We start from the raw sequence: 27,317 nt of genomic DNA, 5'->3' as shown, positions 1-27,317 counted from the left end.
CAAAGTCGCTTCCGACTATCTAGGGACCTCTCTTTCGGACAAGTGCTACGCATCCACGAAACCTTGCCAGGGTTACCCGACCCGACCTGCACGAGGCCCATGACGAACAATCCCATTCTGCTACAAGCAGCTTCCACGAAGCCTCCTGGCTTTGCACGCGTTCATCTACACACTTATCTTCTGTACACGCAAACGAGAGCTGGGGCACTGTCCTAGTGTTCGTTGCGGTCGCTTTAGCTTCAGGGTTAGGCGGAAGGCGGAGGGTTGTTGCGGTGCAGAACGCTAGAGCAGCGTATTATATGGGTGATGGGTGGAATCTGGGATTGCCGATAAGGACGAAGGTGAAAGCTCGGACGGGGCCATTACGCATTACAATATCGAGAGGTCACGTGATATTATTGTCCGAACGCGTTTGGTGTCCGAACTCCCTTCTTACGCGAATGGACCCTGTCCATCTCTGTCCATCGTACCCACATCGTACCCACATCGTACCAGCGAACACTTCCCGAAACAATAGCAACAATGTGGCCGGATACGATAGAGGAATTCTTCGAGCGGACGCCGTCAGGGACCTGGGAGGACTTTACCGCCGTCATCAGGAGCAACGTAAAGAAGGTCGCGAGGTGGAAGGATGACAAAAAATCCTCTCAAACTAAGAAGCAGAGACAGCTCAGAAAACTCCACAAACTCCTACACGTACGTGAGACCAGACCCTTCAACAAACGAAGAATGAGACAGGTTTATCAATTTGTTCGCATTTGTAGAGCAAGAATCAATTCGTTGCCGAGAAGGGGGACAGTCGTGTAGCCAAGGTTGTGGATGCGCACTCGGCTCTCGCCAGAAGCCACGAGGTGTTGGTCGGCGGAGTTGTTGGTCGAAAGCGGAAGGCGGAGGAGTTGGAGGAGGATGAGAGTCACGATGACGAGGAAGAAGAAGAGAATGACGATGATGACGAGGACGACGATAAGGAATCAGACGAGGACGACGAGGACGCGGCAAAGGACGATAAGGAAAACCAGAAGCATGCGGAAGACCGACATCATTACCGGAAAGCAGGAATTGAGCATCCCGCGAACACCACCCCCTCCAAAGCCCATGGGACCGTTGGGAACAGCTCCCGCCAAAACAATTCTACTTTGGCCCCTTCTCGCCAATGCGGGACTCCTGCATTGAAATTTGGTTTCGGAGTTTGCCAGCTCAGTCCGTCCAAGTCTGAGATGAGCGATGTGTCCGAGACCAGCAATGTGTCCCAGACTGAGCCAGAGGGTGAGGTGGTTGCCCGTCTGAGAAGTGCCATAAAAGCTCAGAAGGGGAAGGAGTGGGTGCTTAACGGCGTTGACCTCGTTGCAGCAATCCGCAAGATGCAAAAAGCTCTCCTCAGAAAGATCACCGATTCACAAGCGACCGTAGAGGTGCACAGCGAGGAACACTTGCTCAGTTGCAGCTGTCTGGTTCTGACTGAGGCAAAGGCCGAATTGTGGGACAAAGCCTTCAGCAACAAGGAGTGGGCCTCGCTGCGAAGCTTCTTTGAAAACCGTGTCCTTCAGCAGGATGATACGTTGTGGAGCCGAGCGCGGATCGAAGCCAAGAGGATGATCGCGGCGAAGAAGGCGGGTGTCGGCTTCCGTGCTCGTGTTGAAGATGACACCAATCTCGAACAGGGTGCTGTTGGGGTGGTGTTGGACACCCTGTTCCACAATTTGAAAGCGGAGAAGCCGGACCGCACCACTAATGAGCCAACTTGGTGCGCAAAGTTGCTGCTGCCATACTTTCATCTCCTCACAGATCCAGCGTTGAACTGGAAGTACGACAATGCCACCAACTACGACAACAACCGGCCCGATTTCTTTGTCCACGACGCCAATAACAGGGGGATGGCCTGCTGGGAAGTCAAAACTCAGTGGGCAGGTTCTGCAGCTAAGAAAAAGGACGTGGGACGATCAATCTTCCACAGCATGGAACACCTCAAAATCGATATGCATCTATACTCTCCACAGAGCACTCCTGTGAAGGTATGCATCCCCTTCTCCGGCAATGAGGGCACGATCTTTGAGCTGTACCTACATTGCGGAGTCTTCTTGGCGGTGGAAGTAGGCACTTGGACCATCCCCCTGTGCCTCACCTCTGGGCGAGACGCGGAAGTGGCGACGGCAATTGCCACCGGGTCAGCAATCATGAGTCGGCTGACGGAGATTAGAGTTCAGATGGATCGCTACCAGCCAAGGGCAGATCCCGCTAGGCGTCCGTCGTTTCTGCCTCCCAAAACCCCCGCAGTGAAGAAACCGAAAACCACAAGGCAATTGTAAGAGACTTGCCCTCTCCTCTTTATGGCGGAATATCAATGGTGTGAGCTTTGCGCACTGGGTTCAATCCTTGCCTGTCCGGCCTTCGAAAACTGCCTTATTTGTTCCCTGATGAAATTGAGCGGTGCATGTCTTCCTTTAGTCATCACTTTAATCGCATAATTCTGGATATTTCTCCTATGTGACGGCTCCACTCTGGCCATATCATCATATACACACATCGACTTGTCAACAACGTCCGCCAGCCGTCATACGGTTATGCTGCTCAGTCCCTTTTAGTTCCTCGAACTTAGTTGCCAAAACATCGGGACCCATATTCGCGTCCGACACTAACTTTGCGCATTAACACAGCACTAACACAGCCGCTGCCAACGTCGTCAACTACTCGAAAAATCAGATCGCAGTCCGCATCATTCAACTCCTGCAGTTGAACGTCAGCTTCGATGAAATAGGGGGACATCACCGCTATTTCATCGACGGTGAAGATGTCCCATGTCCCATATACTGGGTCGGGTATGTCGGCCTTCTATTTCATCTATGAACCATCCATATTTCGGGATGGACAACGTTACCATCAGAGAACCCGGACGACATGGAAAAGCTGTTGCACAGCTACACACATGCCGCAAAGACATTGCCTCAGCGAGCGTAACGCTGGACATGACCAAAGGGAAGCAGGCACTTAGATGCGGGTACGCAAATTGGTGATCGTATCGATTGGACATTCCATTTTGCGCTTCTTCCCAGGGCTGATAGTGTCCGAACGAGCGCGCACGCGCACAATACTCGTCGAAGTCCGGAATCTATCGGACAGGGTCTCCGTCGATGTTCGCATAGGCTATTAGGCTTATGCGGGCCGTCCAGTTGCTCGTTCCATATAATCGGTTGATTCTGTCGCGTGGGGTATACTAAGTGTACTGTACTGTACTGTATATATGGAGTATGTACAGTCACCTCGCAAAACTCTGTACCCCCCGCTGAAATAAATCAGCGACTGCCGCGACGCCAAATTCACGTGAGTGACCAATATTGATTTCAATTAGAGGGGGGGTACAGAGTTTTGCGAGGTGTAGATACCACGGAATACCTGCTGCTCGATGGAAGGATGATCATAATTGTTCTCGAGTGTCGCAAGCCGCCGCACTTCCATTTGTGGAACGAGTGGCAGCACTCCAGTCAAGCAGAGAACGGGACGCATTGCCCTTCTCGCCCCAGTTTGACCACACAGCCAATGGCTGGCAGAACGCCACCGAGTTTGTAGCGTTGCGAGACACTGGCCCAGTCGCTTCCTCCGCCGACCTTTCCCGACGTTGCCTCTTGACCTTCCTCCACCTCGCTGCTCTCATTGTCCATGCGTGCCTCGACCGTGACGAGCGCCTCGGTATTCCATACACATTGACGGACAGGTGCAAAGCTGCGCAAGCCGTGTGGGGGCTGCACGTTGCAGGCTATGACGGGACGGGCGGTTTTGCTCAGGCATGCCACCTGCACGTACAGGAACTCACAAGCTTTCGTTGGACTCGGTCGTTTATGACGACGTTAGTAGGACGGTAAGCATTGTGAGACGCGCCGGTGTTGGCTTGTCAGGAACATCCGAGCTGGAAAACCCCTGGACGACGGATTACTTCACTTTTGGCACCACGATTGTTACAAGAAGGTTCACGGGACCGCCGTCCATGCCAAATGGTGGACAATAAAGCCGACTGGGCGACGCCGGTTCGATGTTGTTCGATTTGGAAATACGGCGGTCGCTGCCGCCCGAGACTTTACTCGTAGCCTTCTCCCAGCGTCGTTCAAGCTTGGAGGCAGCGGGAGGGAAGAACCACCATAGGACGGTTTGCAAATCTTACCGTGACGACACCAGCTGGGTAAACAGTCCGAAAAGTTGAAAGGGGCAGACGATATGGTAAGACAAGGAGGGGATGTACAAAGGAGTATATACAAAGAATTAGGGGGATGAAAGTCACTCGGCCTATATACAGTATCCACATGCAGAGTCCCACTGCTCACAGTTCAAAAGTCTCCACATGCAAATCAAACTCCATCCCCGCATTCCCAAACTCCAAACATTTCCTCCTCACCTCCCTCACCAACCCCCTCGGTCCACACACCAAAACCGCACACCTCCGTTCCCCGCCATGCTGGGTTCTCATCAACTCAAACGCCGCATTCAAATCCGGTCGGCCTGGCCGAACCCACAGTTGCCTCCCTTCCTCCGTGGCTTGTTCCTGCACTGCTGCGACATCGCCTCTGGTGAGGTAGAATTCTGTTGCGAGAACGGGGGCTTCGTTGGTGGGTTGTGTTTCACCTCTCGCGGCGCGGTTCGCATGATACTCATCCAACAGCATCGGTGTATGGAACGGGGGCAGCACGCCCAGCCCGTTGTGCTTGCTATGCGACCGCTGGGTCTCTTCGTCGAGGAGGTAATCGTACGCCCCGGTCGCGCGGACGGACCAGATGAACCGGCAGTGACGCAACTCACGGTGTGCGGCGCGCCAGTCGCGGACGAGGTCGTTGTAGATGGATTGCATGGGGGTGACGCCGATGCCGCCGCTGATGAGGAGGAAGTTCTTGTATTCGTTGAGAGGGATCGTGCTGGTGCCGTAGGGGCCGTCGACGAGGAGGATAGGGAGGGGTTCGCCGGCGGGCTGTTGTTCGAGAGATACGGCGAGTTTGGCGAGCGAGGCTGTCCAGGGACCAAGGGTGCGGACGTGTAGGGAGACGTGCTGGTCGTGCGGGGAGGTGCTGATGGAGAAAGGGTGCCATTCGAACCAGCTGAGTTTGGGTATGCAGATAAAGACGTACTGTCCGGCATGATAGTTGAATTTCTCCTTGTCGAATTCGAGGCGGGTGACGCCGTCTTTCAGGAGTTTGAGGGAGAGCATTTTTGCTTTTTTGCGGACGCTGCGGATTTGGAAGGCGACGCCGAGAGCCCAGTTGAGGATGGGCACGGCGAGGATGCCGATTGCTGTCCCACGGTGGATGGCCGCAAACACTACGAAGCCTAGGAACAGCGGGATGTGGACGCGGTAGAAGAATTCGAACATGTGGCGACGGATCCATGGTAGCGAGGTTAGAGCGAGGGCAACGGCACAGCACAACGAAATGAACCCGCTTAAGTTGACGCTGAATACGCCGTCCCAGAGCAGGCTCCCTATGCCGTCAGGAGAGACGTTGGTCCGACCGTAAAAGCCGATGTAGGCGGCTCCATGCGCGATGATGAAGCCGATAGCGACGTACGCTAGCCAGCGGTGAAATCTGATTCCACGTTCGAATGATAGGTTGAGCAAGAGGGTGAGGATTCCGTTGCGGCTGACGGGCAATAGTGCCAATGTCATCAGAAGGGTTCCGAGGGTTCCTAGTGAACTGGCAGGATCGTTGACCGGGTTGTCATCATTGTGGTGACGAGTGGAATTTGCATCCGGGAGAAAGGTGATGGCCGCGGGCAGCATAGCAACAAGAATAGCGATGCAGACAATTGTATAGAGGGTCCAGAATCCAGCTTCACCGTATGAGGTGCGGATCCCGAAACGCGGCAGAATCCATGGGACAGGTTGCAGCAATGGACGAAGATACTGCTGACGGCGGAGTGCCCAATGGGCTTCCCAATTCGATTGCTGTTGCTGTTGCTGTTGTTGTGAAGCGGAGCTTTTGCGCCGCTCGTACAACGTCTGATTGTATGGCCTCAACCTGATGTTTTCCACGGGGCCTGATGAATCTCCCGGAGCCGCCCTTGCCGTTACCAGCTCCTCTAAAGAAGACATATTGGGAGAGACGGTGTTTGAAAGTCGTTCTTCCTGGGGGAGAGATCCGACGGGTTGAGAATGTTTTTTTGACAACGAACGGACGGTGGGTGCGTGCAAGTCGTTGCAGTGTTTGCAGCGTGGTGGGTTCTGTATAAATATGGACAGTACGTATACTGAGAAGGGAGTCAGTGCTCCTTACCCATCATAAGTAAGTTATAACCGATCATTGCGGCGGGGGCTCCCACTTGCCACTCGCAGTCGCAGTCGCACTCAGACAGAGACGCCAGCCTCGATCGAATCGGAATGGAATCGGTACTACCCACATTACGTCATCCATCCCTCTTCCATCTGCGGTTCCTTCCCTCCTTCTTTCGTTCTCTCTGTCGAACATTCCATCGCGCGTTTTATAATCACGTGACACTCCTCCCTCTAACGTTGATGACGCATATGCATGCCGAGTCTCAGCGATAAGGCCCGTCATTATGCGCTTCAACATCCCATAAAGCGGACAAGCACCCCGAGTGAAAGCAAGAAGAGCACCTGTTATGGCGGGGGGTGGAGGGAGGTGACTACTACATTGTAACAGCGATTTCGACCCTCTGTTCCGTTCTTGTACAGTATTATAAAAGCAACACAGGGCGTTGGCGGTCATTTGAGAAGCCTCGGTCAAACGGGCATAGATTAAGCCCAAACGCGAACCCCAATAACCCTCGCTCACCATTCGAGGAAAGAAAGCCAAGACGACTCCTCACCCAGTTGGGCCGCCTCTGAAGATGTGTATGTTGATAAGCTTCTGGTGGCCGAGCCTTTCGAAGTAAATCCCGGTTCCAGGACGTGACGACTGTTTTTATCCTGTTTTGCAGGTGCTGCATTACAATGTCACTGGCCGTCACACGGGCTCCCCACATTTTGTCGAAGGGTCCATGCGCCTCTGGGACTAGGATAAGCTTAAGCAGGTTACGCTTGTTTCCGTGCAGCAAACAAAATGTAAGCGTAAAGCGGCGTAAGCGGACGGTAAACTAAATCCGACAGCGCGACGTCCTGTCAAATCGGCAAATGTGCTTGCGGTGCAAGGTACGCATCATATATGTGCATCTTCTTCCTGGCATCAATAGCCGGTAGACAGTGTTTCGATATGGCAAAACTCTCGGAATGTACGTTGAAAGGGTGGCTTGTTGAATTTCGGTCATGTCGTTATGCTGTCGTTATGCTGCCTTGCTTACAACTGAACAGATAGGGTCAAGATGTTCAAGCGTTTACGATGCTCCACGAAGCCCGTCAGGCCCCCTCGCCGAGTCTTTGGGACGCTTTCTTGGTGAGCAAGCGGCGCTTTCGGCGAACCCGGGTTTCACAGAATGCATCCAAGATTAGGTCAGATTGGCGGCATCGAATGCTAATATTACCTCAGATTTTATATCCGGCATGGTCTATGAATTCAGCTTTTTTCGCCTTTCTGTATGAGGATATCCGACCGTGCAATAAAAAAATGAGCTCTCTTCCGCTTCCTGTTCATCCGTCACAGATATATGATGAAGACACCCTCGACACCGAACTCTAAGAAGACTTCCGCAGCCTCTGACGCTCAACAGCAACAATAACGAGATCTTGGAGACATTTGAAGACACTTGGGTGACGAAAGAGAATGAAGACGAGCTTTGCCCACTCATCATTGGAGATTTTGCAGAAGTAGAGGAATTGGGAGACTCGCTACGGCAGGAGACATCGAGCTGAAGGGTTACCTGAACATCTGCAAGGACTATCATCAGTGCGACGTCGTTATGGCGGAATGTGGAGAAAATGATTAGAGTACATGTAGAACCTGTCTCGAACATCCCGATGAAGTCAAAGACTTCCTGACCCACAGGGGAGTATGAAGATGCAGCCCGTCTGCGGGAAAACCTCCGGCTGGCGTTGATTTCAAAGTACAATTAGGACCCACATGTGGGCTATTTCACTCGTTTAATAAAGATTGTTCAACCGTTTCTCAATTTCGTTCCATACAGATGCTTGGTTTTTCTTTTCACACGTCAGAGGGAAAAGCAGCCTTTCTATTGAAATGTCCCGTTTGGCGCTGACCCTAATGCTCCCATAGTACGCATATAAGCCGACAACACGAGGTACAGGCGAAGTAAAAGCTGCGCATTAGAATTCGACGCGCCGGTGCCATGAAGCTAGTAAAAGGGTGCGGAATAAGTCGGCGATAGCCGATGCCGGGATATCCGCTCTGGCCCGCTGGCCGTTAACCGCGGGGACGAGAAGGTCGCGAAATTGGCTGGCCGGCAGTTGAAAACTTGCTTGTCGTTCAATCGCTTCAACAGTTGAGCGCGATTGCCCACCGATTGGAGCTTCTTTGCCTTACACTCGTTCCTCATTGCCTGAACCGAGAAGGCTTCATAAACCTGCCTGGATATAGAGAAAGAGACGTGGGTAGTTCCTTGTTCACAATTAGCATGCTCTCACATAGAGTCTCACCAGCGAGTACGATCGGGCAGTGTCTCGTTGGCAATCCCGTCGCATTTAGTGTTGGTGATCCCGTCGCAGTTGGTGTTGGCGATCCGGCCCAAATCAAGCTCCATCAACGCAGGACGCGGAATGTTGGAACTATCCTCCTCGACATCAGAGTCATTTTCCTCGGGGTCGACATCTTCTATCTCCTCTAACCAGGCCGGTACCGTCGACATGGCAGGGCGGTTCAATATTGTGGACAGCGGTAAACAGTGCTGGGGAGTCTGCCAGTGATACGCGCTGCGGTACGCGTGGGTCCTTATGTGTGCTATCCATCTTTGCACCATTTGGCACTGAGAGGAATTGCTGACGTTACCGCTACGTTGGAAACCAAGATACTGATTCACTCCTCTGAGTACGACACGGAGATTGTCGGCGAAATGTGCAGGATGCACTTTGGCGGGGATTTTACCGGTCTTGTATGCGTACACGTAGTCGTTACTGTCAGAGAGGCGATCAAATGACAAAAAAACGCTTCCTTCGTCCAGGCCCCGCCGACTCCAGTCAGGGAGCACTTCAGTCCATTGTCGTGGGCGATTGGTGATTGTTGCGGCATTTGACTGCCGGTGGCAATTCGAGCCAGTTGTTCCCTGAACCCGTTGTCGTTCAGTATGTAATACCTGGCTCTTCAGCCTGGTAAGAATATCTCCTTCCCGTTCCGATAGAGGATCTGTCGGCGGCATGATCTTCAAAATGGCGGGCGCATTGTTTATGGTACCCAAAACCACAGTGCTGCCTCCACCAGAGGAGAGCGCCGCAAGATGCTTCCGCCTTGAAAGGTTCCGCTCGGGACTAAGATGGTGGTTTGTAGTGAAGCAAAAAGGAGAGACATATCCGAAAAGGGAGGTACAGCGTACTCCGACAAGTAGGGAAGAAAACAATAAACTACGGTAGTGTCACGTGGACGTCATGGGGATGGGGATCTCTCACACTACTGTACGTACCTTACAAAAGGCCTTGGTTGAAGTTGGTTCCCACGCCATCATCTTGCACCACGACTGTGTTCCAACGACGCTTGTATTACTCAATCCAGTGGTGTTGGTCTTTCTCAAAGGTACGCGAGACTTGTCTGGCCTAGGGTGGAATAGGAACTGCTCGAGATCGCGTGACTGATAGCGTGGGAAAATTGTCTCAACCGAGTCCTACCCTTTCTCTGCAACCACTTCCAGAGAAGGCAAACTGTGAGCATCGGCGAGAAAATCCGTGTTGTATGAACGTTTTGCGGTGAATTCCTCCCATATTATGCTATACAAACGGTACGCAGAACTTTGTATATCACTCCCGTCCCGTCACCTGAACTTTGTCCTATCACGTTCCTCGTTTGGTGCTGGCCCCCTTTGACCGTCGTTGGGTGGAATTCTTCCCACTTGAACAACCCGCCATCAACGTCTTGATCCTCCTCCCAACCCCAACCCCAACCCTCAAAATTATACCTAACCGAAAGAACAACCAACATTTTCACATAATGACAAAGACCTCTGCAGATGCGCGCGACCCTGATCGCAAACGATCCTTCGAGTTTGAGGGCTTTTCGGATGACGAACACGAAAGAGGCCGCAGCAATAAGCGACAGGCGGTAGGCGATGGCGTACGCACGAATGATGAATACATAGCCCTATCTGATTCAGTCGCCACCAATACGAAGATGGAGGACGCGCGCGAACATTCAAGCCCTGCGCCCAGGGAGATGCTTATCGTCACCGACGCCTCACTTTCGGGCTCGGAAGTCAGAGCGGAAAGAGAGAGGCGGTCATCACGTAGCGCTGAGACTAAGTTCGCTCCCTTGGGTGAAAAGGAGTTCCGCATGCGCGGCTTGATTAGGACAAGGGACGCTGGGATCGTCATCGGGAAGCAGGGAAGGAGCATCAGTGGCATCCGCCTTCAATCCGGAGCGAGAGTGCAGATATCAGACTCGATCCCCAGGGCTTCAGATCGCGTCCTTGTGGTTACTGGCGTGATGAACAGCGTCGCCAAAGCCTTTGCGCTGATCGCTGCCAAGATAGTCTCGGAAACACCAAACAACGGCGCGCCAGCAACAGACGGCTCCACTGAACTCCGGCTCCTCGTTCCGACCCAGCTGATGGGTATGCTGATGGGCCGACAATGCGAAAACATTAAGGATATCATGAAACAGTCCGCGGCACAGATCTACGCAGAGAATGGATCACTGCCCAACAGCACCGAACGCGTCGTCAGCGTGTATGGTCATGTCGACGCGATCCATCTAGCTGCTTACCACATTGGAACCGCCCTTCACGGCCATCGCGAAGAGATCCGCAACTTTACACCATACATCCCTGCTCCCCTCAGGAACTCAGACTACATCGGAGGCGACCCGCGGGGCGGCTACCCAGCTCCCCATTCCAGCTCGCCCCACCCGCAGCCCGGCGGCCACCATCACCCATCAAACCAACAAGCAATGCACCCGGCCGCTGGCTACGGTGGTTACCCCGGCGCGCCACCCGGCCCACCCGCCGACGGGACCTACCAAGTGGTGCAAATGTACATCCCGAACGACATGGTCGGCGCCGTCATCGGCAGGCAAGGGGCGAGCATTAACGAAATCAGGGTCGCGAGCGGGTGCAGGGTTAAAGTTATGAGCAACAATAACTCGGTTCATGCTGAAACGCTTGTTACTGTGGAGGGCAGCCCGGAGGCGAATCAGATGGCGTTGTATATGCTGTATGCGAGATTGGAGAGTGAGCGGGCTAGTATGCAGATTCGGTGAGTTCGGGCGGAGGGAGAACGGAGGGAGGAATGTTGACGGAGCCAGGTATTATACCAGAGAGCTCTTCAGCTCCCAATGTGGCAACCCCTTTGAATATGTACATAGGCAGTGGTAAACATAACGGTGGTCTGGTCAATACAAAACGTTTGAATGTCGATGGTGTTTTACGCGTCAAGACGCCCTTCCTCTTCTCCCATCAGCACACGATAAACGGCTGAAGCTGCTCCCCGGTAATGATGAGTTGCCCGTGAGACCCCGGTACAAAGATGGGAGAGGCCGCTTGCATCCGTGGTATACAGTACAAACGTTATAGATGGCTGCGCAATTGCGGTCATTTGGAAATTGCATTGAGTTGCCTTCTTCGGGAGTCAGGATTTTGGGGAGTTTTTAGGGTTAGGGTTGACCACGACAGTTAGCCCCATTGCCCCAACACAGGCTTACAGTACTCGCATATAAAGGCACCAGGCCTGCCAGCACAGCCCTCTCAACGCCAAAAAATCCCCCAATCCAACTCCGACACCCCACCCACAACAATGACCGTCCCACATCCCCAACCAACCGACTTCGAAATCCGGCGCATCCCCTACCTCCTCACCTACCCCCTCCGCACCGCCATCCTCTGGCCCAACCATCCCTCCGAAGTGCCCCTCGCCGCCGACCCCACCGGCCTCCACTACGGCCTCTTCCTCGCCTCCGATTCTTCCACCCCCGTGAGCGTCATCTCCCTCTTCATCGAGTCCCCACCCGCCTCAGATTTCACACCACAACAACAATCAAAGGGCAAAATCGCCCGGTTCCGCAAATTCGCAACGGCGGCGGAAATCCAGGGGAAAGGATACGGCGGTGCGTTGCTGTCGCATGTCTTTGAGGATGCGAAGCGTAACGAGCGGATCACGGGGGTGTGGTGCACCGCGAGGGTGAACCAGGTTGGGTTTTATGAGAAGAGGGGGATGAGCGTTGTTGAGGGGAGTGAGAGTGATCAGAAGGGGGTTAAGCATGTTAGGATGGTTATGGAGCTGTGAGGGGGTGGGAACGATGGAGGGGCTGGATCCTCGATGGAGATGAGCGGCGACGACTAGAGTTCGGTTTGGGTGCGGGTGATGCCGAACATCCGCATGGGGAGCGGCGTCGAGTACAATCCATGTTCAGGCCCGCAGATCGAACAGGACGGCAGATAGATGAATAGGTTGGTTGTGTTTCACATACATAGAGACCACTGTACACATTAATCAGACAGCAAAATGAGCCGCAGACTAAATACAAGAAAAAAAATAGTCACAAAAGCAATTGGCCTTCTCAAACCGTCCCACCTCTCAAACAATCTCCAAAGCCTTCAATCCAAACGCCTCGACAACCGCGGGACACGCCATCCCAAACACGCTCCCCAAAAAACTCTCCCTCCCCAACACGACCCCATCATTCACCAGATTATGCCACCAATGCAACCCCACGCTCTCCATCTCCAACTTCTGGATCTTATCGCAATGCTCGGTCCAGGGCTCGATCAGGATTGCGCGTGTTCCAAAGTGGATCGGGTAGAAACGGGAGGGGGCGACGATGTTGAGATTTTGGCAGAAGGGGGCGTCCTGGAGTTGGGCGGAGTGGGCGGGGGTGTAGTCGGAGTGGGACATGCCGAAGGGGAGGGTTGCGGGGGTGTCGGGGGAGCGGCGGGTGGGGTGGGGGTGTTCTTGGGGGTAAGGGGAGGAGGGGGGTTGGGGCGTGTGCGGATCGGCGTAGTCCGGGTCGACTTCGGTGAGGTGGCGGGGGTGTCGGGAGGCTTTGTCTTTCTCTTCTGTGTTGTTGTTGTTGGGGGATCCGCCTTCTTTTGGCTCGGCGGCCTTGTCCTTTTCACCACCATCATCTGCCTTCTTGTCATCACCCTCGTCCTTCTTGCCATCATCATCCTTCTTCTCCGAAGCAGCGAGCGGAACCGTATCATCCTCATGCCTCTCACCATCCTTCTGAGTTCCTCCGTCCGAAGCCGACAACGGCTGCACCTCCTTGCCGTCACCGTGCTCAGTTTTCGCGTCCTCGGTCTTTTCACCAGTCTCTTGAGATTTCGCATCCTCATGTGGTCTCGCGTCGTCTTTCTTTGACGCATCTTTCTCTTCGGTTTCTTCTTTCTTCTTCTCTTCCTTCTTTTCGGTATCGTCTGCTTTCTTCTCATCCTTATTCCCTTCCTTATCCTTGCTTTCATCCTTCTTCTCATCCTTTTTCTCTTCTCCCTTCTTGGCCATCTCCTCCTGCGTCTCCGCGGGGATCATGCCGAGCTTAAGACACGTCTTCTGGCATCGTTTGAAGAACATGCGTGTCATTGCCCAGGGGCCGTTGTACGCCCTAATGATGAGAAGGGAAGAGACGTTTAATAAGATGACCCGGTCAAAAAAAACACGCGCACGCAGCGATACCCACCACATATATCCATTCCACCCCTCCACAAACTCCTCCATCAACGCCCAGACAAGCGGATCCTCCCTCGGGAACCTCAACGCCGCATTATTCACCCGATTAATCTCCTCCCTCGCAATCGACCGCCCCATGCCCCTCAACGGGTTGATCGAGATGATATCCAGGTCCATGTACACTCCACCGTATTTCCACACGACGGCCAACCGTAACGCGTTGCCGAGGTTCTGCCCAACCCATGTGCTCTGTTTCCACGCGCCGGATTCCCACCATTGTTGGAGGGGCGTATCGGCGAAATGGTGGGCGTAGCGCATGGGCATGACGGTGATGCGGTCGGCGATCTGCGAGCCGACCAAAGAGCGCCAGTGGGTGAGTTTGTGGTCGAGGTCGGATACGTTTTTGGCGAGGATGGTGATTGCGTGGTCTTGGTTCTTCTTTGCGGCGGATTCGACGGAGCACAGGTAGCGGTAGGTTGTGAAGGTTGGGTTGTAGTGTAGGAAGAAGATATCTTTCGGCACGTCGGCGAAGATCTGCGGTGGCGGTAGGAGGTTGAGGTTCGCGTGCCCTGAGGCGCTGCTGGTCCCGCGCGGCTGCGGGTCGGGGGTGTAGGACGTCTCATTCGCCAACGGAAATATGAGCCGTTTCTCGTTATGTATCGCGTTCAGCTTGTAGTTCAGACACATCGGGGGTAGGGTTTTCAACTCCTGTTCCGAGATACGACCGAGGAGCCACGAATCCCACCACATCAGCTTATGTTGGATAATTGTCTGCCGCCATTCCTGCAGCGGCGTCGCGGTGCTGAGCACCGCGAGGATGGAGAGGATGGAGAGTAGGGAGGCGGCTACGATGGAGATGTAAAGGATACCTGGGGATGAGTGGGTCGGGTTGCTGAGGAAGGTGCGGAGGGGGTTGCAGGTCTTCCTGGAGGATCCGGGGAGGTGTTTAGGGTGGCTCGATCGCTTTGGAGTGCCTATGCGGGTACTATGGAACCCTTGCTTCTCCGGGAATCCGAGCATGGGCGTGGTTTCGGGCGAGGAGCAGCTGGAGGAGGATTTGGGGCTGCCTGGGGCCGTGCGGTCATCGTCTTCGTCTTCTGCTACCTTTTCCCCATTATCGTGATTGAGCGTGGCATCAACGCTTTGACGCCGATTACTATTCGAGCTGTCGCCGTTGTCGTCGCTATCCCCGCTGTTGTCGTCGTCGTCGTCGCTTTTGACGCGTAGGATGACCGTTTCTGAGGAGTCGTTGGGGTGCGGCATCTTACCGTTCGTTGCTGTATTTTGAACAGAACGCTGGCAGATATCAATAGAGTAGAAGCCTTGCTCAAAGACAAAAGGACGAAGCACAAAGACGGCGGACTTCGAGATACCTTTGGGTTAGATATATCTTTTGCGGAATGGAAGGGCAAGGTTTTAAGGCCTGGGGACTGCGCAGGATGTGACTCCTTTGACGCGTCCCCTTTTCCCTTACTTTTACGCGTTGAACTTTGTCCGAGGCGATCGGGGGAAAAGGATCTTGCAACAACTCTACAATACCCAGCTGCTGCACCACCAATTGTCTTGGGAGTATGGGACTCGGGTATATCTGCCATTTGTAATTTGGGTTTACGGCCCAACTGAGGCAGAACCGCAGTCAAATGGTCATGATTGCATTTCCCGTTTCATACTCCTTTTATAATTTCCCTTTTTCGTCGAAGCTTCGCTGAATAGCCACTTGTACGAGACTAGGGCGGTCAGTATAATGAGTACCAGGGGTCAACGACACTCAACGAGGGGGTGCATCTGCATGTCCGACAGCATCGGACTTCTCCCTGATGGTAGTCGGGGATCCTTGGCGTCATCGCACTTCAGGACAATGCAACCCTATCGGTGCATCAAGTCATCTACGGATGCAGGATAAGTATCAAATCCGTCGTCTAAACAGCGCTGATACGGGTGACTGCGGAGGCCCTGTGATTTATGACAAGATCCGGGCAGCCCATTCCGACGGTTGGATTTGTATCGAATGAGTGCATGATCGTGCGGTGTGGTATACATATAAAGTTCATGACCAGCGAGAGTGGGCAGCGCAGACGGCTTTGAGGCTTACCTTCTTCGGGGCAACCTACCTGCCCATCATGTACATGTATACGGGAGTATTTGGGAAAGTGTCAAGGCTGTCTGAGGCCTCCATGGTTCATTCCCATGCCAGTATCTGTCACGCTCATCCGGATATCATTGAGGAGCGACGCGCCGTACGAAATCTTCTAGTCAAATGGACCGGCTATCCTGACCCTACATGGGAACCTGAAGCCACACTCCGATACACGCCTGCCTACAAACGATGGCGTAAAGCACATCCACACTCTTTGGTCATATGGGACGAGCAGCATAAACGCACCCGACCAGCGCGACGACCCAAGAACCGATCATCTCATATCATATCACACGCGCGACGCCGCAAGAACCGCTCAATATCAATCACACCGCTGCCAATAGCGCCACCGCTGTCGTTGGAAATTCCTTTGAAGTTTCCATCACCATAAGGCTGCAAGGTTGCTTGGATGTTGTTTCCAGAAAATTGGTAATTCAGGATATTGCCAAGAATATCAGTGCTTTCAGTGCTTTCGGGACTCGCAGCGGAAATTGGAAGACTGGCCGTTGCAGTCGTAACGCGCAGGGATGTCGGTACGCGTAAATCAGACTGCGCCACATGTGATCCCACGTCAAACTTCCTTCTTTGCATCACTTGTCACTTGCATATCATGTCCCTTGAGATAGGTTCTTTCTGCACCGCTCTGATCGTCACCCCCGAGGAAGTGGCCACGGCTGCGTACTCACGAGGAGCGGCTTCACAAGCCCCAACTTCCATCAACAATGCAGCCGACGCTCAACACACTCCTAGGATATGCTACGTCTCGCAGAAGCTTCCCTCTCCGAACGAATATCTTCTTCACTTGGTAACAAGCTTTGACGGATCGGACATAACGACGCAATTCTTTGACCATCCGGAAAGGCAGAATCTATTCCTTGCTATAAGCCCCACTCCGTCACATAACTCAGAACGAGCGCTCCAAACTTTTCCGAGTACGTTCAGCAATCCTTCATATCTGTGTTTGGACCCGGGCGTTGTTGTACGTGTACGCATTATCCGAGCCTGCCGAACACCCGTTCCCCGCTTGTCTGAGGCAGAAGATGCTCGCCTACAAGGTTTGATCAGGCGACTGCAACGCTCAGTTTCTACGACGCAACCATCAGTGGTACCATCCGACGATTCTGAATCGAGCGATCAGCGAAACGGAGGGACTCGTGTAGACCCCGTGACAAGCCGAATTTCGCTGTGGCTAAACGGGTGTAGCAATGGCGACACAGCAAGCGCCGCAAACGCAGGATATACGGAAGCGTTCCACACCCAGATAGAGCGGAAGGATGCAGGTTGGACGCCTGCCGACATCGCAGAAGGTCTACTATTTCTGGAATCATACCGCTCCCCCGCCATACCGACGATTGATGTTGGGATTGACTTCACCAAATGTCGTCGCGACGAGGTTGACCCCTGTGGCGAGTTTCTGAAAGAAGCTGCACTCTTCGGAGTACCTTAGAACCGATTTGTAGGACATCATGTATCGCACTATTACCAGACGTGAGATCAATAACAAACGGTCTATAAAGCATTAGGCGAGGCCACAATTTGGATGGTGTCCTCCCCGCTGATCAAGTTTAGCCTGGTTTGGACTTCACTCGGCTCAGATGCTCCTCAAGTTTAGTGGCTAGCAGTCGCATATCTAGAGGTTTGGACATGTAGTCATCCATTCCCGCTGATATACACACGTCATCATCACCTTTCAGGGCATTGGCCGTCATCGCAATGATGGATATGTCTGACTGGAGCTGGCGTATGGCCCTCGTTGTCTCTATCCCGTCCATGATAGGCATCTGGACGTCCATCAATATGAGGTCATAGTGCTTCCGCTTGTACTTATCGAGACAGTCTGAACCATCAATTGCTATGTCTACATTATCGTATCCTAACTTGCGGAGGACTCTCAGGACAACTGTCTGGTTGATAGGATTGTCTTCTGCCACTAGGATATTGGCATGTGGTCGTGAAGCTTTGACAGGCTCCTTCGGAGTCGTGTTGATGATTCCTCCGTTCGGCGTGTTTGTGTTCCTCGTATCTGATACATAAGTCAACTGCAGATGTATAGTGAACGTCGAACCCTTCCCTTCCCTGCTTTTCACGGCCAAGGTTCCGTCCAGCAATTCTATAAGCTGCTTACAAATGGATAATTCTAGACCGTTCCCGTTGAAACGTTTGCGACTCGACGTATCTCCTTGCGAAAAGGGCTTGAACAGCTTTCCCAATGTGACATCGTTCATTCCCATGCCAGTATCTGTCACGCTCACCCGGATATCGGCCTTGCTCTTATCGGGTTGGTACGGTCACCGTTATATCGACCCGTCCACGATCGGTGAACTTCACGGCGTTGTCTAGGAGATTCAGCAGAACCTGATGGATCCTGAGCTCATCTCCCAAAACGGGACGCAGGTCACCTTCAAGCCAAACTTGGATCTCAATCGGTTTCTGTACCGTCAGTCGGTATAGACTCACGATCTTTTCTACAACACGCTGGATTCCCATCGGCACTAGCGTCCGCTTCAACTCATGCGCTTCAATCTTTGAGTAGTCTAAGATGTCGTTGATGATCTTCAACAAGGTCTTCCCTGACTCAACGATAATGTCAAGTAGCTCGCGCTGTTCATTTTCTACCTTCAATCCGTTGAGCAACGTGGCAGCCGACATGACCCCGTTCATGGGCGTGCGGATCTCGTGGCTCATGTTTGCTAGGAACTCGGACTTCAATCGAGAAGCGTCCTCATAAGCATCGATGATCTTTTGCTCAGCCTTCTTCCTCTCGGTCAAGTCCCTTGTTACCTTGTCGAACCCGATAAGGTTCTTATCCCGATCATGCACCGCTGTGATGACTATGTTGGCGCAGAATTGAGACCCGTCCTTTGGCACTCTCCAGAACGCGTCCTCGTACGTTCCGAACTCCAGCGCCAACTTCAACCCCTTGGCAGGTTTGCCCCTCTGGATGTCCCTCTTCCACGTAGAACACAGAAAAGCTCTTCCCTATGATCTCGAAATCTTCATACTGCTTCAACCGGTGTGCGCCCCTGTTCCAGGTACATATGATTCCCTTTGGATCCAGCATGAAGATAGCGTGCTCCCTGACGCTGTCCACCAAGAGCTTGACGATCCCAACAACTTTGAAGCGCTCGTCCATGTCTTGCTGGTGCAGTACGGTCTTCGTCACGTCCGTCACCCGATAGACAATGTATTCAGCGATCTCGTCCTTCGGTGCTAAGGAAGGATCCTGGTAAGGAAGAGCAAGGGCGGTGATCATCCAGTACCTCGGCCGATACATGCCTGTGCTCCGTTCTATAAGGTCATATCTGATGGTGTTGAAGTTCGCGCTAACACCAGTCTTTAGGACTGGGGTCAACGCACAGAGGTTAGAAGTCGCACTCTGACCCTCGGAAGCCCCATCGATTGCGGTGTTTTCCGGGAACATTTCGAAGATGAACTTACCTACCAAGTCAGCACGGGTAATATCTGTTGCAGTCACGTATGCGTCTGTAGCGGCGACTATGACGAACTGTCTGCCTAGAAGGATCTGACAGTCTGGCAGCTCCCGGAAGAGGAATTCAAAGTCGATCCCCATACTTGAGCGTACGTATTCTTTAGTTAACAAGAGAGCAAATTATACACTCAACGGCATATGCCTGTCGTATCTTCTTATCTAGCTGAGATCACAAGTCGGATTCCACAGACGAAACAGCCGAGCTCAGTATAGAGAATGGTCTAGTATCCTCATCACTCTGTAATGCGTCCAATCCTGATACCCAGCCCTTGCCAACTCCGTAGGGTCCAGGTCTGCTGGAGGACTCTTGGGGTTCACGAGTAGTGAGATGATCTTTCCTTGACTGTACTTCGAGAGTTGCAGGAAGGTCTGGTGCTCAATGTAGTCTGGTAAGACTGACGGGGCCTGTAACGGGTCGGGCGTACTGTTCTGTTGAGGTTCTCCCATGCTGAAGGGATGGTTCGAGCGGACATCCCGAGAATGGATGGGTCTAGGTAGCTAGGGCATCCGGTCTACTATGTAGCGCCTAGTGGTACAGACGTGATGTACATTCTGTTCTCCTGGATACATTTTGTTCTCCTTGCTCAATCAGTCCCCATGACATTTGATTAACGCTTCGAGATGAGTTAGCGGTAGCTGGCAAAGGAATGCAGACAGAGAGCTGAACCCTATGTAGGGGAGACGAAGCCCTATATTGTATGAAGTTATACAGTACAGTGTTGGCTTGTATACGCGCTGTCGAATTCCCGGAAAGCCACACTCGCATGCGCACGCGTCGACAGCTCCCTGAGAAGCGCCTTCCGCCATGCGAAGAAAGCCTCTTCCGACGAGCACCCCATCCCGCAGCATCCCCCAGCTCACACTGAAGCTGTCCGCATATCCCTCCACCTCTCACGCACACTCTCCCCGAACGCAAACAACACAATGGCAGCCGGAGGCTACTACGGCAATCTCACGCCCACGCAGCAGGAAGCCCTGCAAGCCTTACGCAAGGAGGCTGCGACGCAGATCGCTGCCCTTGGTTTCGAGCCTGAGCATGTGTGTAACGAGTTGAGAGTATCTTTCATGTTTCACTGTGGGTTGTGGACTGAGCATTTCTGGATTGTTTGGTAGTTGAAGTTATGGAGTGTTCCGGTCGACAACCTTGGCGCGGAGGGAGACCTGACGAAAGGGCAGACGGTGATCTTGTTGAAGTTTTTGAGAGCGAGGGAGTTCAAGGTTGAGGATGCGGTTAAGATGTTGGTTGGGACTTTGAAGGTGCGTCCGTGGCCGAAAATCCTCTAGGCCGTTTCGACTTCCATACTCATGGGTCCTTCATTTAATCAGTGGAGGAAAGAATTTGGCATGACCAGCCTCCCCACCGAAACCTTCGACCCCATCTTCACCAACCTCGGCACCATCCACGGCGTCGACAAGCATAACGCCCCCATCACCTGGAACTTCTACACGCACATCTCCTCCCCCGAAGTCGCCAACAACCCCGCCCACTTCCTCCGCTGGCGCATCCAACTCCACGAAAAAGCCATCGCCTTACTCGACTTTAACAACCCGAGCACCACTGTCGAGACCATCACGCAGGTGCACGACTACTCCACGACGGGGATGTCACTTGACAGGCGGCTGAAAGCGACGAGTAAGGACATCATCAATATCTTCCAGGAGTACTACCCGGAGTTCCTCGAGAAGAAGTTCTTCCTCGGCGTGCCGGTGTACCTCGAGTTTTTGTTTAACGTGTTTGGAAGCCTGGTGTCGAAGCGCACGAGTAGCAAGTTTGTGATGGTCGGGAAACGAGGCACCCGCGCGGCGTTGTTGGACCAGATCCCGCCGGCGCAATTGTTGCCGCAGTATGGCGGGTTCACGACCCCGTCGTCGTCGGGGACGGATATCCAGGAATTGGACGCTGTCACGCGGCTCGATATCCCCGCCCGGCAGTTCCGTGTTGTCACCGTTTCCGTGAAACCCGGATCAACTGTCCACTACGAATTCACCACCATCGCAGACGATATCAACTTCTCCTACGGTTTTCGATCACCGACGGAGGGAGACGCTGCTGCGGCGCCTGTGTCGAGCGAGAACCCTGCTGACGGCGTCCTGGGATCGGAGGAACGCGTTGAGAGCACCAAGGGCGCTGTGAAGGCGGTGAAGGAGGTGTTTGTGATGAAGTTCAACAACTCGTTTTCGTATTTGACGGCGAAGGAGGTCATGTATCATGTTTACACTACCACCACCGCAGGGACTGAAGAGACGCCTGTTGCGACATCCGAATCTGCTTAGTCGCCGCTAAGCGTACCACGTCCCGTTGCCCTCTTTTTCTTCATCCCATCTGTAGTACAATTTTTTCAAGGTCATGCATTTCAACCCCTCCATCGTGTAACCTCCGTCTTCATCTATCTTGCCATTCGGAATATTATTTTGGTTTCCCCTCGACCAGTCCGACCTCTTGGGTGGCCTCGCGACTCTATCGCCCACACTACTGCCCTCTTTCGGACATCGGAAACAGTGGGAGACGCATAAAATGGGAAAAAGGGACAAGAAACCGGATTGACCCTCCCCACCATTTTACCTTCAAATCCAAAGAGTCCAGCATCCGGAATCGCCTGAGATGCTTCCTGGACCCACCTCCGCCTCTCCACCATTCCAAAATGCAACAGCCTAGCGACTGGTAGTGCCAAGCGGTCTCGCCATCTGCCTTGGAGGATCCATTCCCACCTTCATCGACCACCATCGTGTCACAAACTGTGTGCCTCCCAAGTTGTCATCGACAAGAAACACAAGAACGATCGTACCGAATTACCCGACCCTAAAAAAGATGGGACGGGTACTGCTATCGAAGACTGCTCGCACGGGGGGCATCCGGGACGGTCGTATCGTCTTGGTAAACGGGCTTTGATGGACAACTGGTGACAGGCCAGAGCCCTTTGGATGACGTGAGGGACGAGCCTAAGGTCGACGCCAGCTTGTGATGTTTTCAACACTTCAATCGCTTACTTGTGTCTCCGTCGCAGCAGCATAATCACGAGGAACTCTGACGTAGGCATGGGAGCGGCGCAAAACGAGACGCAGCGAATACAACCGAGGTGGTTCTCGACAGTCGTCGAACAAGGAGGAAGTGGTGGGGGAACAAATACAAAACCGTTGGAGGACTCGTTCGTCCACCCTAGCGAACAGAGATTGCTTTTGCAGCGATAGCCCTTTCCTGGCATAGGACTCCCACTCCCACACATACCTCGCAAACCCTGTACCAATCGAGTCCCAGGGAGAAAAGCTCGCCTTCCCACGGGGGCAATTGCGTCGCGTCGAAACGAACACGTAATCAATCCCAACCGACGCGTTTTCGGACAAGTCCCCATTTCGAGTGTCCGGTTTTCTCATCCTGCTCCATATTCCACCTCCAGATCCACCTTCACCCAAAAACACTCTTGATACTGGTTATGTGTGGCTCAAAAAGCAAAAGATAAAGATGAACCCCACGCCAACATACACACACAACCTCTCCCTAAAATGGGCCGGTGAATAAGTGCCACGTCCTTCCATGTTGTCCTCCTTGACCCATGTCTGATCATTGTCCGTTCCCCCCAATCATTTACAGAACACGGCCGCCCACCGCTAGTCGGTCTCCTGCAGCAATGGCGGCAGAGCGAGGCTTCAAAGACTGGACATGAAGGGGATGGAAGGGTGGGCACGCGGTCGATTTTTGCCAGGGTTTTTGTTGATGGGGACGGTGTTAGTGGGGATGGGGAGGAGGTGGGGAAGGAGGTGAGTTGTGGTAATAATGGAAGGGAGACTCCGAAGGGAGAATGGACGGTTCTGGTCGGAAAAAGATGGCCCGGATCTGATGGTATCCGCGACAATAGTAGCAGGGCGGAGGAACCAGACGCTTCGCTACCACCCTGTCCGCCAAACGGGCCTTGCGTAGAAAAAGTAGGGCGATGCAAGGAAGGAGGATGCACATCCCTTAAACTTGCCTCCCGGCGCTCCATCAATCACATAATCCCAGAAACTTGAACATCCCCTTCCCCCACAGCTCCCCCCCACCGTCCTCGACACCCTCCTCAACCTCGTCAGCGCCTCAACCCACTACGACAGCGCATCGAAAGCTTATGGCATCGTGCATCGGTCTTACGCTCATATAGACAAATCGCCCGCCCAAACCCTCTCCAACGTCCCAACAACCTCAGCCCTAATCTCATTCCTCTCCCGCTGGACCTACCCCACCTCCTCCAACATCCCCCCAGCCGCCGACACGGACCAAATCACGCCCCACATTGCGCACCAAGCAATATCAACAGCGGAATTCGCGCGGGATTGCGTGGGAATCTTGAATATGTTGTCCGAGTCCGGTATGTGGTTTTATGACATCTGAGTTCTCGTGCGGGAGGGCAGGGTTGATGGGAATCTATTCTATTGGTAGAATTGGTTGAAGAGCAGATGATCAGCTTGGTAGCCTGTTTCGCGCACTGGCTCGAAACCTTCCCCGAGCCGCATCTTCTCCAAATCATGCCCGAGATACGGAAGTGGTTGTCGATACGTACGTTTGCATTTCCATCTCTTCTTTCGTGTCGCACTTGCCTTCTGAGTCGGGGTCTGTGCGCTGACGGCCGTGGATTGTTTCATAGCACACTATGCAAAACTTTTCGCGGACCGGCACAGCTTGCACCCGCTAACCCGTCTCATCGACCCGTTCATCCGCTGCTCCTCCTCCGACGCGCTCCAAATCCATGTCATCGAGATGTTGACCGATATGCAACGGTGTGGTGAGTCCGGCTGCACTACGCATGTGCTACCGCGGATGGCTGATATGCATCGTTTATAGATGTATCCGCCGAGCAGTTTGCGCAATGCAGTATCGTGGATGTACTTATCCGATTATGGTCGCAAACCCCATCCGAACCCGTCATACATGCCATCATCGACCTCATGCTCTTGCTTTCAGCCGGTATGGCCTCAAAACAAGCAACCCTCGCTTTTCCATTCCTGTTCCGTGTAGTGAAGCTAATAGGCACCCCTCACAGACGATATCCTGACGCCGAACCAAAGCCTCTATACCCTCCCACTCCTCTCCAAACGCCTCCTGCAACCCCACCTCCTCTCAACCTCCCCCCCTCAACAACTCACGTTACTCAAACTCATTGGTCGGTTGGGAAGTATCGCGCACACAACTGGGATACCTCCACATCTGAAAACTCGGATAGGGGCTTTGTTGAGGGGTGTTGTGAAAATGGGAGAGGTTGGGGAGAGTGTGAGGGGGGAAGCGGGGAGGGCGTTGGAGGGGTGGGAGGGGAGAGGTGGGTTGTTGAGAGATTCTGCGAGCGATTGGAGGCGTGGGATTAATTGATTAATCGGTGTGCTCCTAGGTGCGGAAGAGAAGAAACGGGCGGGCGAGCTCGCCTCCGCGGTCACGATCCCCGTCGCCAACGCTCCGCTGACGCCGCAGCCCGTGCCAGCCCCGCCGAAAGAGGATCGGCCGGCACCTGTCATCGGTAAGCCCGTACTCCCAACATCCCATGACCCCTCCTCGCATCCAAATCGATCTCCGACTGACCCTCTCTTCACAGATTTTGGCATGGAAACCGAAATCTCCGAAGACGCGATCCGGCGGCTCGTGGCGCTGCTGAATGCTCCGGAGTTTTATATACGGGCTGAAGCGGTGGGCGTGGTGAGGAGGACGACTGCTCAGAGGGGTATATCCTGTTATGGGAGGCGAGGCTGTTCCTCGAATGCGAGGCTGATCTTTTGCCGCAGTGACAAAGACGAGCACTGGCGGCTTCACGACGGATATGATTCGGACGCTGACGAGGGCTTTGATGGCGTTGTTGGATGATGAAGGTACGACTATTTAGGTCGCATGTGGGTGGGCCTTCTTATTTTCTTGGAGATCTCACTGACCATCCTTGGCTGTGCATGCAGACCATATCGCAGCGCAAGCAGCCGGCTCGCTCGCGAATCTCGCCGCGCATCACAAGTACGTTTGTCACTACATTACAACTTCTCCTAGCACGGCCGTTGACATCAATTCCGTAGACATCGCGCAACAATGGTGGACTGCGATGTCCTCCCTGCACTAATGGACGCGTTAACGGCATACAATATCGCGTTGCTGGAACAGTTGTTGAGAGCTGTTAAGCCGTTCGCTGAGGAGGGTGAGTGGGCCAGACTATAGTCCCGGGATCTCGTGGGCCCGGAAGGTTGATGAATCGATGACTGATTGGATCCGCATGCCCGTTTGCAGAACCGTACGCAACAACCCTCTCGACGTTGCACAACCTCCGTCTTCTCCGCGTGGTCGTGCACGCAGCTGCGTCCTACGGCGATTTTGCGCGTTCGACGTATGGCAGGCTGCTGCAGTTCGGTGGTGAGTACCGAGGGAAGCCAGGATTGATCGCATGGCCGGATGGCCGGAAGATAGCGAAGCGACGGTTCGGCGGATGGTTGGAACGATACCCTGCTCGCGAAACGATGGACGGTGGATGGATGGGCCTCACATTCCCCTCCTTTCTCCTCATAGACACCAACTTCCAAATCGAATCGCACAGCCTGGTCCATCAAGACCCGTGGGAGGCCGTAGTATCACAGTGGCGAACTTCGGACGTTGGTGGTTTGCTGGGGTACGCGACTGTAGACCCGGGAGATAGTGGTGAAATATCAAAACGCGTAAAAGGGAGAGCAAAACGCCCGTCGTCGGCGGCGGGGAAGAAGGAGGGTGGTGGTGGCAGTGGTGGGAAAGTGGGGGCGAAGAAGAAGGGTGTGAGGCGGAAGGTGAAGAGTTGACCTGGACTTCTATGGGCAATGTCGTCGTCTCCTCTTCCGGAGGGCATGCGGGAACCCTGTGTATATTTCACAAGGACGCGAGTGTGTTCGTCGCATGCACTCGTACAAACACTCTCCTTAGCTAGACGTCCCTCGGAAGAGATGGTGCGGTATCTGAAGGGGGCCCCTATTGATATCGCTTCGGCTGGCCAGACGCCTGAAAACAAAGTCCATGGGGAGGCGAGTTCTGAGGGGAGCGTTCAAAGCACACATGCAGCCACGTTCGGACACTTCGGACACGCTTCCGCCCCAAGGCCCGTCATATTGGTCGGACAGCAAGCATACATTCCAGTACAATAGTCCACATGGCAACCCCATCCCCAACCCTTCGAAAGCGGCCCTATGCAAGAATAGATCATCCACGAGCTTGATAGAGAGCTGCATTGGTTTCAGACGGTTTGTGGAGAGAGGCTGTCAAGCGCACTATATAGTCTGTTGCTCGTTCTGCTTCGCTACGATTTTCACTTTCTGTCTTACCCACAACCAGTCCGACACAAGTCTCCGATCCCATCCTATAGCACAGCTTCTCTCCTTATCCACCATACAAACCTTCAAGCAAATCGTCAACATGCTGACTGGATCAAGTGATGAATTGGAGAGCGCCATGAAAGAACTAGTGCACCAGGAAGTGCAACGCAAAACAAACAACGAAGTCATGAACCGCTTGGAGAAGCTGGAGAAAGCTATCACCACTGCTTCGGAAACGCAAGAGACGAACTTCAAGCTGACCTCGCTGCAACTTACCATGGCAAATGTCCCGTTAGGCGCGTTCCAGTACTATGGCAAATATCAGACCGCTTGCAACAGCAGTGTCTTGATTGTCAGCATTCTGAAGGTTTTCCTGAAAGATTCGGGTCACGAGCTTCCCAACGGTACCATGACAGACCTTATTCCTCCCACAATTGACACCATTCAGCGGTTCCACAACGCTGTCGTCGACGAGATTTTCGGTCTCACGGGCTGCAAACCTAGAATCGAGGGTGGCCCCGGTGGGAAGTATTTCATTTACCGCGGGGAGTAGGAGGGTATCCAAGTGGTGTGACAAGCATCATGATTAGCGGTGATATCTAGTGAGGAAGGACAATTGCGAAGGGAAGTAGTTTTATGTATGGGAATGTGTTGGGCATATACTGCTGCATGTAGTTGCCCCTTGTCTTTTCTTGTCGAGCTCCAGCAGCCTTGGAACGGGGAGCAGTCTG

General features: G+C 53.4%; 11 protein-coding genes across 11 annotated transcripts; 6 read left to right on the top strand and 5 right to left on the bottom strand.

The window, feature by feature from the left end:
- The first annotated feature begins 465 nt into the window (after positions 1-465).
- EV422DRAFT_538155 (uncharacterized protein) lies at positions 466-2,472 on the top strand. Its single transcript, XM_053070955.1, has 2 exons — positions 466-696; positions 765-2,472. The coding sequence occupies exons 1-2, from the start codon at positions 523-525 to the stop codon at positions 2,304-2,306; spliced, it is 1,716 nt and encodes a 571-aa protein (XP_052923290.1). The 5' UTR covers positions 466-522; the 3' UTR covers positions 2,307-2,472.
- Positions 2,473-4,083: 1,611 nt separating this feature from the next.
- On the bottom strand, positions 4,084-6,170 carry EV422DRAFT_179599 (FAD-binding domain-containing protein). Its single transcript, XM_053065140.1, has one exon. The coding sequence runs from the start codon at positions 6,065-6,067 to the stop codon at positions 4,310-4,312; it is 1,758 nt and encodes a 585-aa protein (XP_052923289.1). The 5' UTR covers positions 6,068-6,170; the 3' UTR covers positions 4,084-4,309.
- Positions 6,171-8,050: 1,880 nt separating this feature from the next.
- EV422DRAFT_179608 (uncharacterized protein) lies at positions 8,051-9,621 on the bottom strand. Its single transcript, XM_053065141.1, has 3 exons — positions 9,499-9,621; positions 8,522-9,439; positions 8,051-8,452 (listed from the first exon to the last, which is right to left on the bottom strand). The coding sequence occupies exons 2-3, from the start codon at positions 9,235-9,237 to the stop codon at positions 8,221-8,223; spliced, it is 948 nt and encodes a 315-aa protein (XP_052923288.1). The 5' UTR covers positions 9,238-9,439; positions 9,499-9,621; the 3' UTR covers positions 8,051-8,220.
- A 398-nt stretch (positions 9,622-10,019) lies between these two features.
- Positions 10,020-11,282, top strand: EV422DRAFT_508190 (uncharacterized protein; the record flags this gene model as incomplete). The annotated part of the gene is made up of 1 exon (XM_053068724.1): positions 10,020-11,282. The coding sequence occupies one exon, from the start codon at positions 10,020-10,022 to the stop codon at positions 11,280-11,282; it is 1,263 nt and encodes a 420-aa protein (XP_052923287.1).
- Positions 11,283-11,675: 393 nt separating this feature from the next.
- On the top strand, positions 11,676-12,556 carry EV422DRAFT_538114 (GCN5-related N-acetyltransferase). Its single transcript, XM_053070954.1, has 2 exons — positions 11,676-12,468; positions 12,535-12,556. The coding sequence occupies exon 1, from the start codon at positions 11,816-11,818 to the stop codon at positions 12,302-12,304; it is 489 nt and encodes a 162-aa protein (XP_052923286.1). The 5' UTR covers positions 11,676-11,815; the 3' UTR covers positions 12,305-12,468; positions 12,535-12,556.
- On the bottom strand, positions 12,556-15,308 carry EV422DRAFT_538113 (uncharacterized protein). The gene is made up of 2 exons (XM_053070953.1): positions 13,695-15,308; positions 12,556-13,619 (listed from the first exon to the last, which is right to left on the bottom strand). Exons 1-2 carry the CDS (start codon positions 14,945-14,947, stop codon positions 12,596-12,598), a joined length of 2,277 nt encoding a protein of 758 aa, XP_052923285.1. The 5' UTR covers positions 14,948-15,308; the 3' UTR covers positions 12,556-12,595.
- Positions 15,309-17,386: 2,078 nt separating this feature from the next.
- EV422DRAFT_574365 (sensor histidine kinase/response regulator Fos-1/TcsA) lies at positions 17,387-19,784 on the bottom strand (the record flags this gene model as incomplete). The annotated part of the gene is given in 6 exon segments (XM_053073187.1): positions 17,387-18,085; positions 18,108-18,251; positions 18,279-18,758; positions 18,778-19,031; positions 19,549-19,654; positions 19,737-19,784. 6 exon segments carry the CDS (start codon positions 19,782-19,784, stop codon positions 17,387-17,389), a joined length of 1,731 nt encoding a protein of 576 aa, XP_052923284.1.
- A 451-nt stretch (positions 19,785-20,235) lies between these two features.
- EV422DRAFT_508186 (CRAL-TRIO domain-containing protein) lies at positions 20,236-21,585 on the top strand (the record flags this gene model as incomplete). Its single annotated transcript, XM_053068723.1, has 3 exons — positions 20,236-20,349; positions 20,425-20,568; positions 20,638-21,585. The coding sequence occupies 3 exons, from the start codon at positions 20,236-20,238 to the stop codon at positions 21,583-21,585; spliced, it is 1,206 nt and encodes a 401-aa protein (XP_052923283.1).
- A 776-nt stretch (positions 21,586-22,361) lies between these two features.
- EV422DRAFT_179148 (uncharacterized protein) lies at positions 22,362-24,522 on the top strand. Its single transcript, XM_053065137.1, has 7 exons — positions 22,362-22,620; positions 22,707-22,820; positions 22,901-23,067; positions 23,336-23,651; positions 23,723-24,065; positions 24,125-24,247; positions 24,324-24,522. Coding segments are annotated over exons 2-6 (876 nt in total). The 5' UTR covers positions 22,362-22,620; positions 22,707-22,771; the 3' UTR covers positions 24,126-24,247; positions 24,324-24,522.
- EV422DRAFT_179282 (uncharacterized protein) lies at positions 24,366-26,072 on the bottom strand. The gene is made up of 2 exons (XM_053065139.1): positions 25,335-26,072; positions 24,366-25,137 (listed from the first exon to the last, which is right to left on the bottom strand). Exons 1-2 carry the CDS (start codon positions 25,852-25,854, stop codon positions 24,662-24,664), a joined length of 996 nt encoding a protein of 331 aa, XP_052923281.1. The 5' UTR covers positions 25,855-26,072; the 3' UTR covers positions 24,366-24,661.
- On the top strand, positions 26,073-27,162 carry EV422DRAFT_179178 (uncharacterized protein). Its single transcript, XM_053065138.1, has one exon. The coding sequence runs from the start codon at positions 26,291-26,293 to the stop codon at positions 27,137-27,139; it is 849 nt and encodes a 282-aa protein (XP_052923280.1). The 5' UTR covers positions 26,073-26,290; the 3' UTR covers positions 27,140-27,162.
- The last annotated feature ends 155 nt before the right edge of the window (positions 27,163-27,317 follow it).

This window comes from Fimicolochytrium jonesii (assembly GCF_025526975.1).
Source record: "Fimicolochytrium jonesii strain JEL569 chromosome Unknown EV422scaffold_22, whole genome shotgun sequence".
Classification (NCBI taxonomy): Eukaryota; Fungi; Chytridiomycota; class Chytridiomycetes; order Spizellomycetales; family Powellomycetaceae; genus Fimicolochytrium; species Fimicolochytrium jonesii.
The sequence above is the reverse complement of the archived record's forward strand: the minus strand, read 5'-3'. Positions and strand labels throughout refer to the sequence as shown.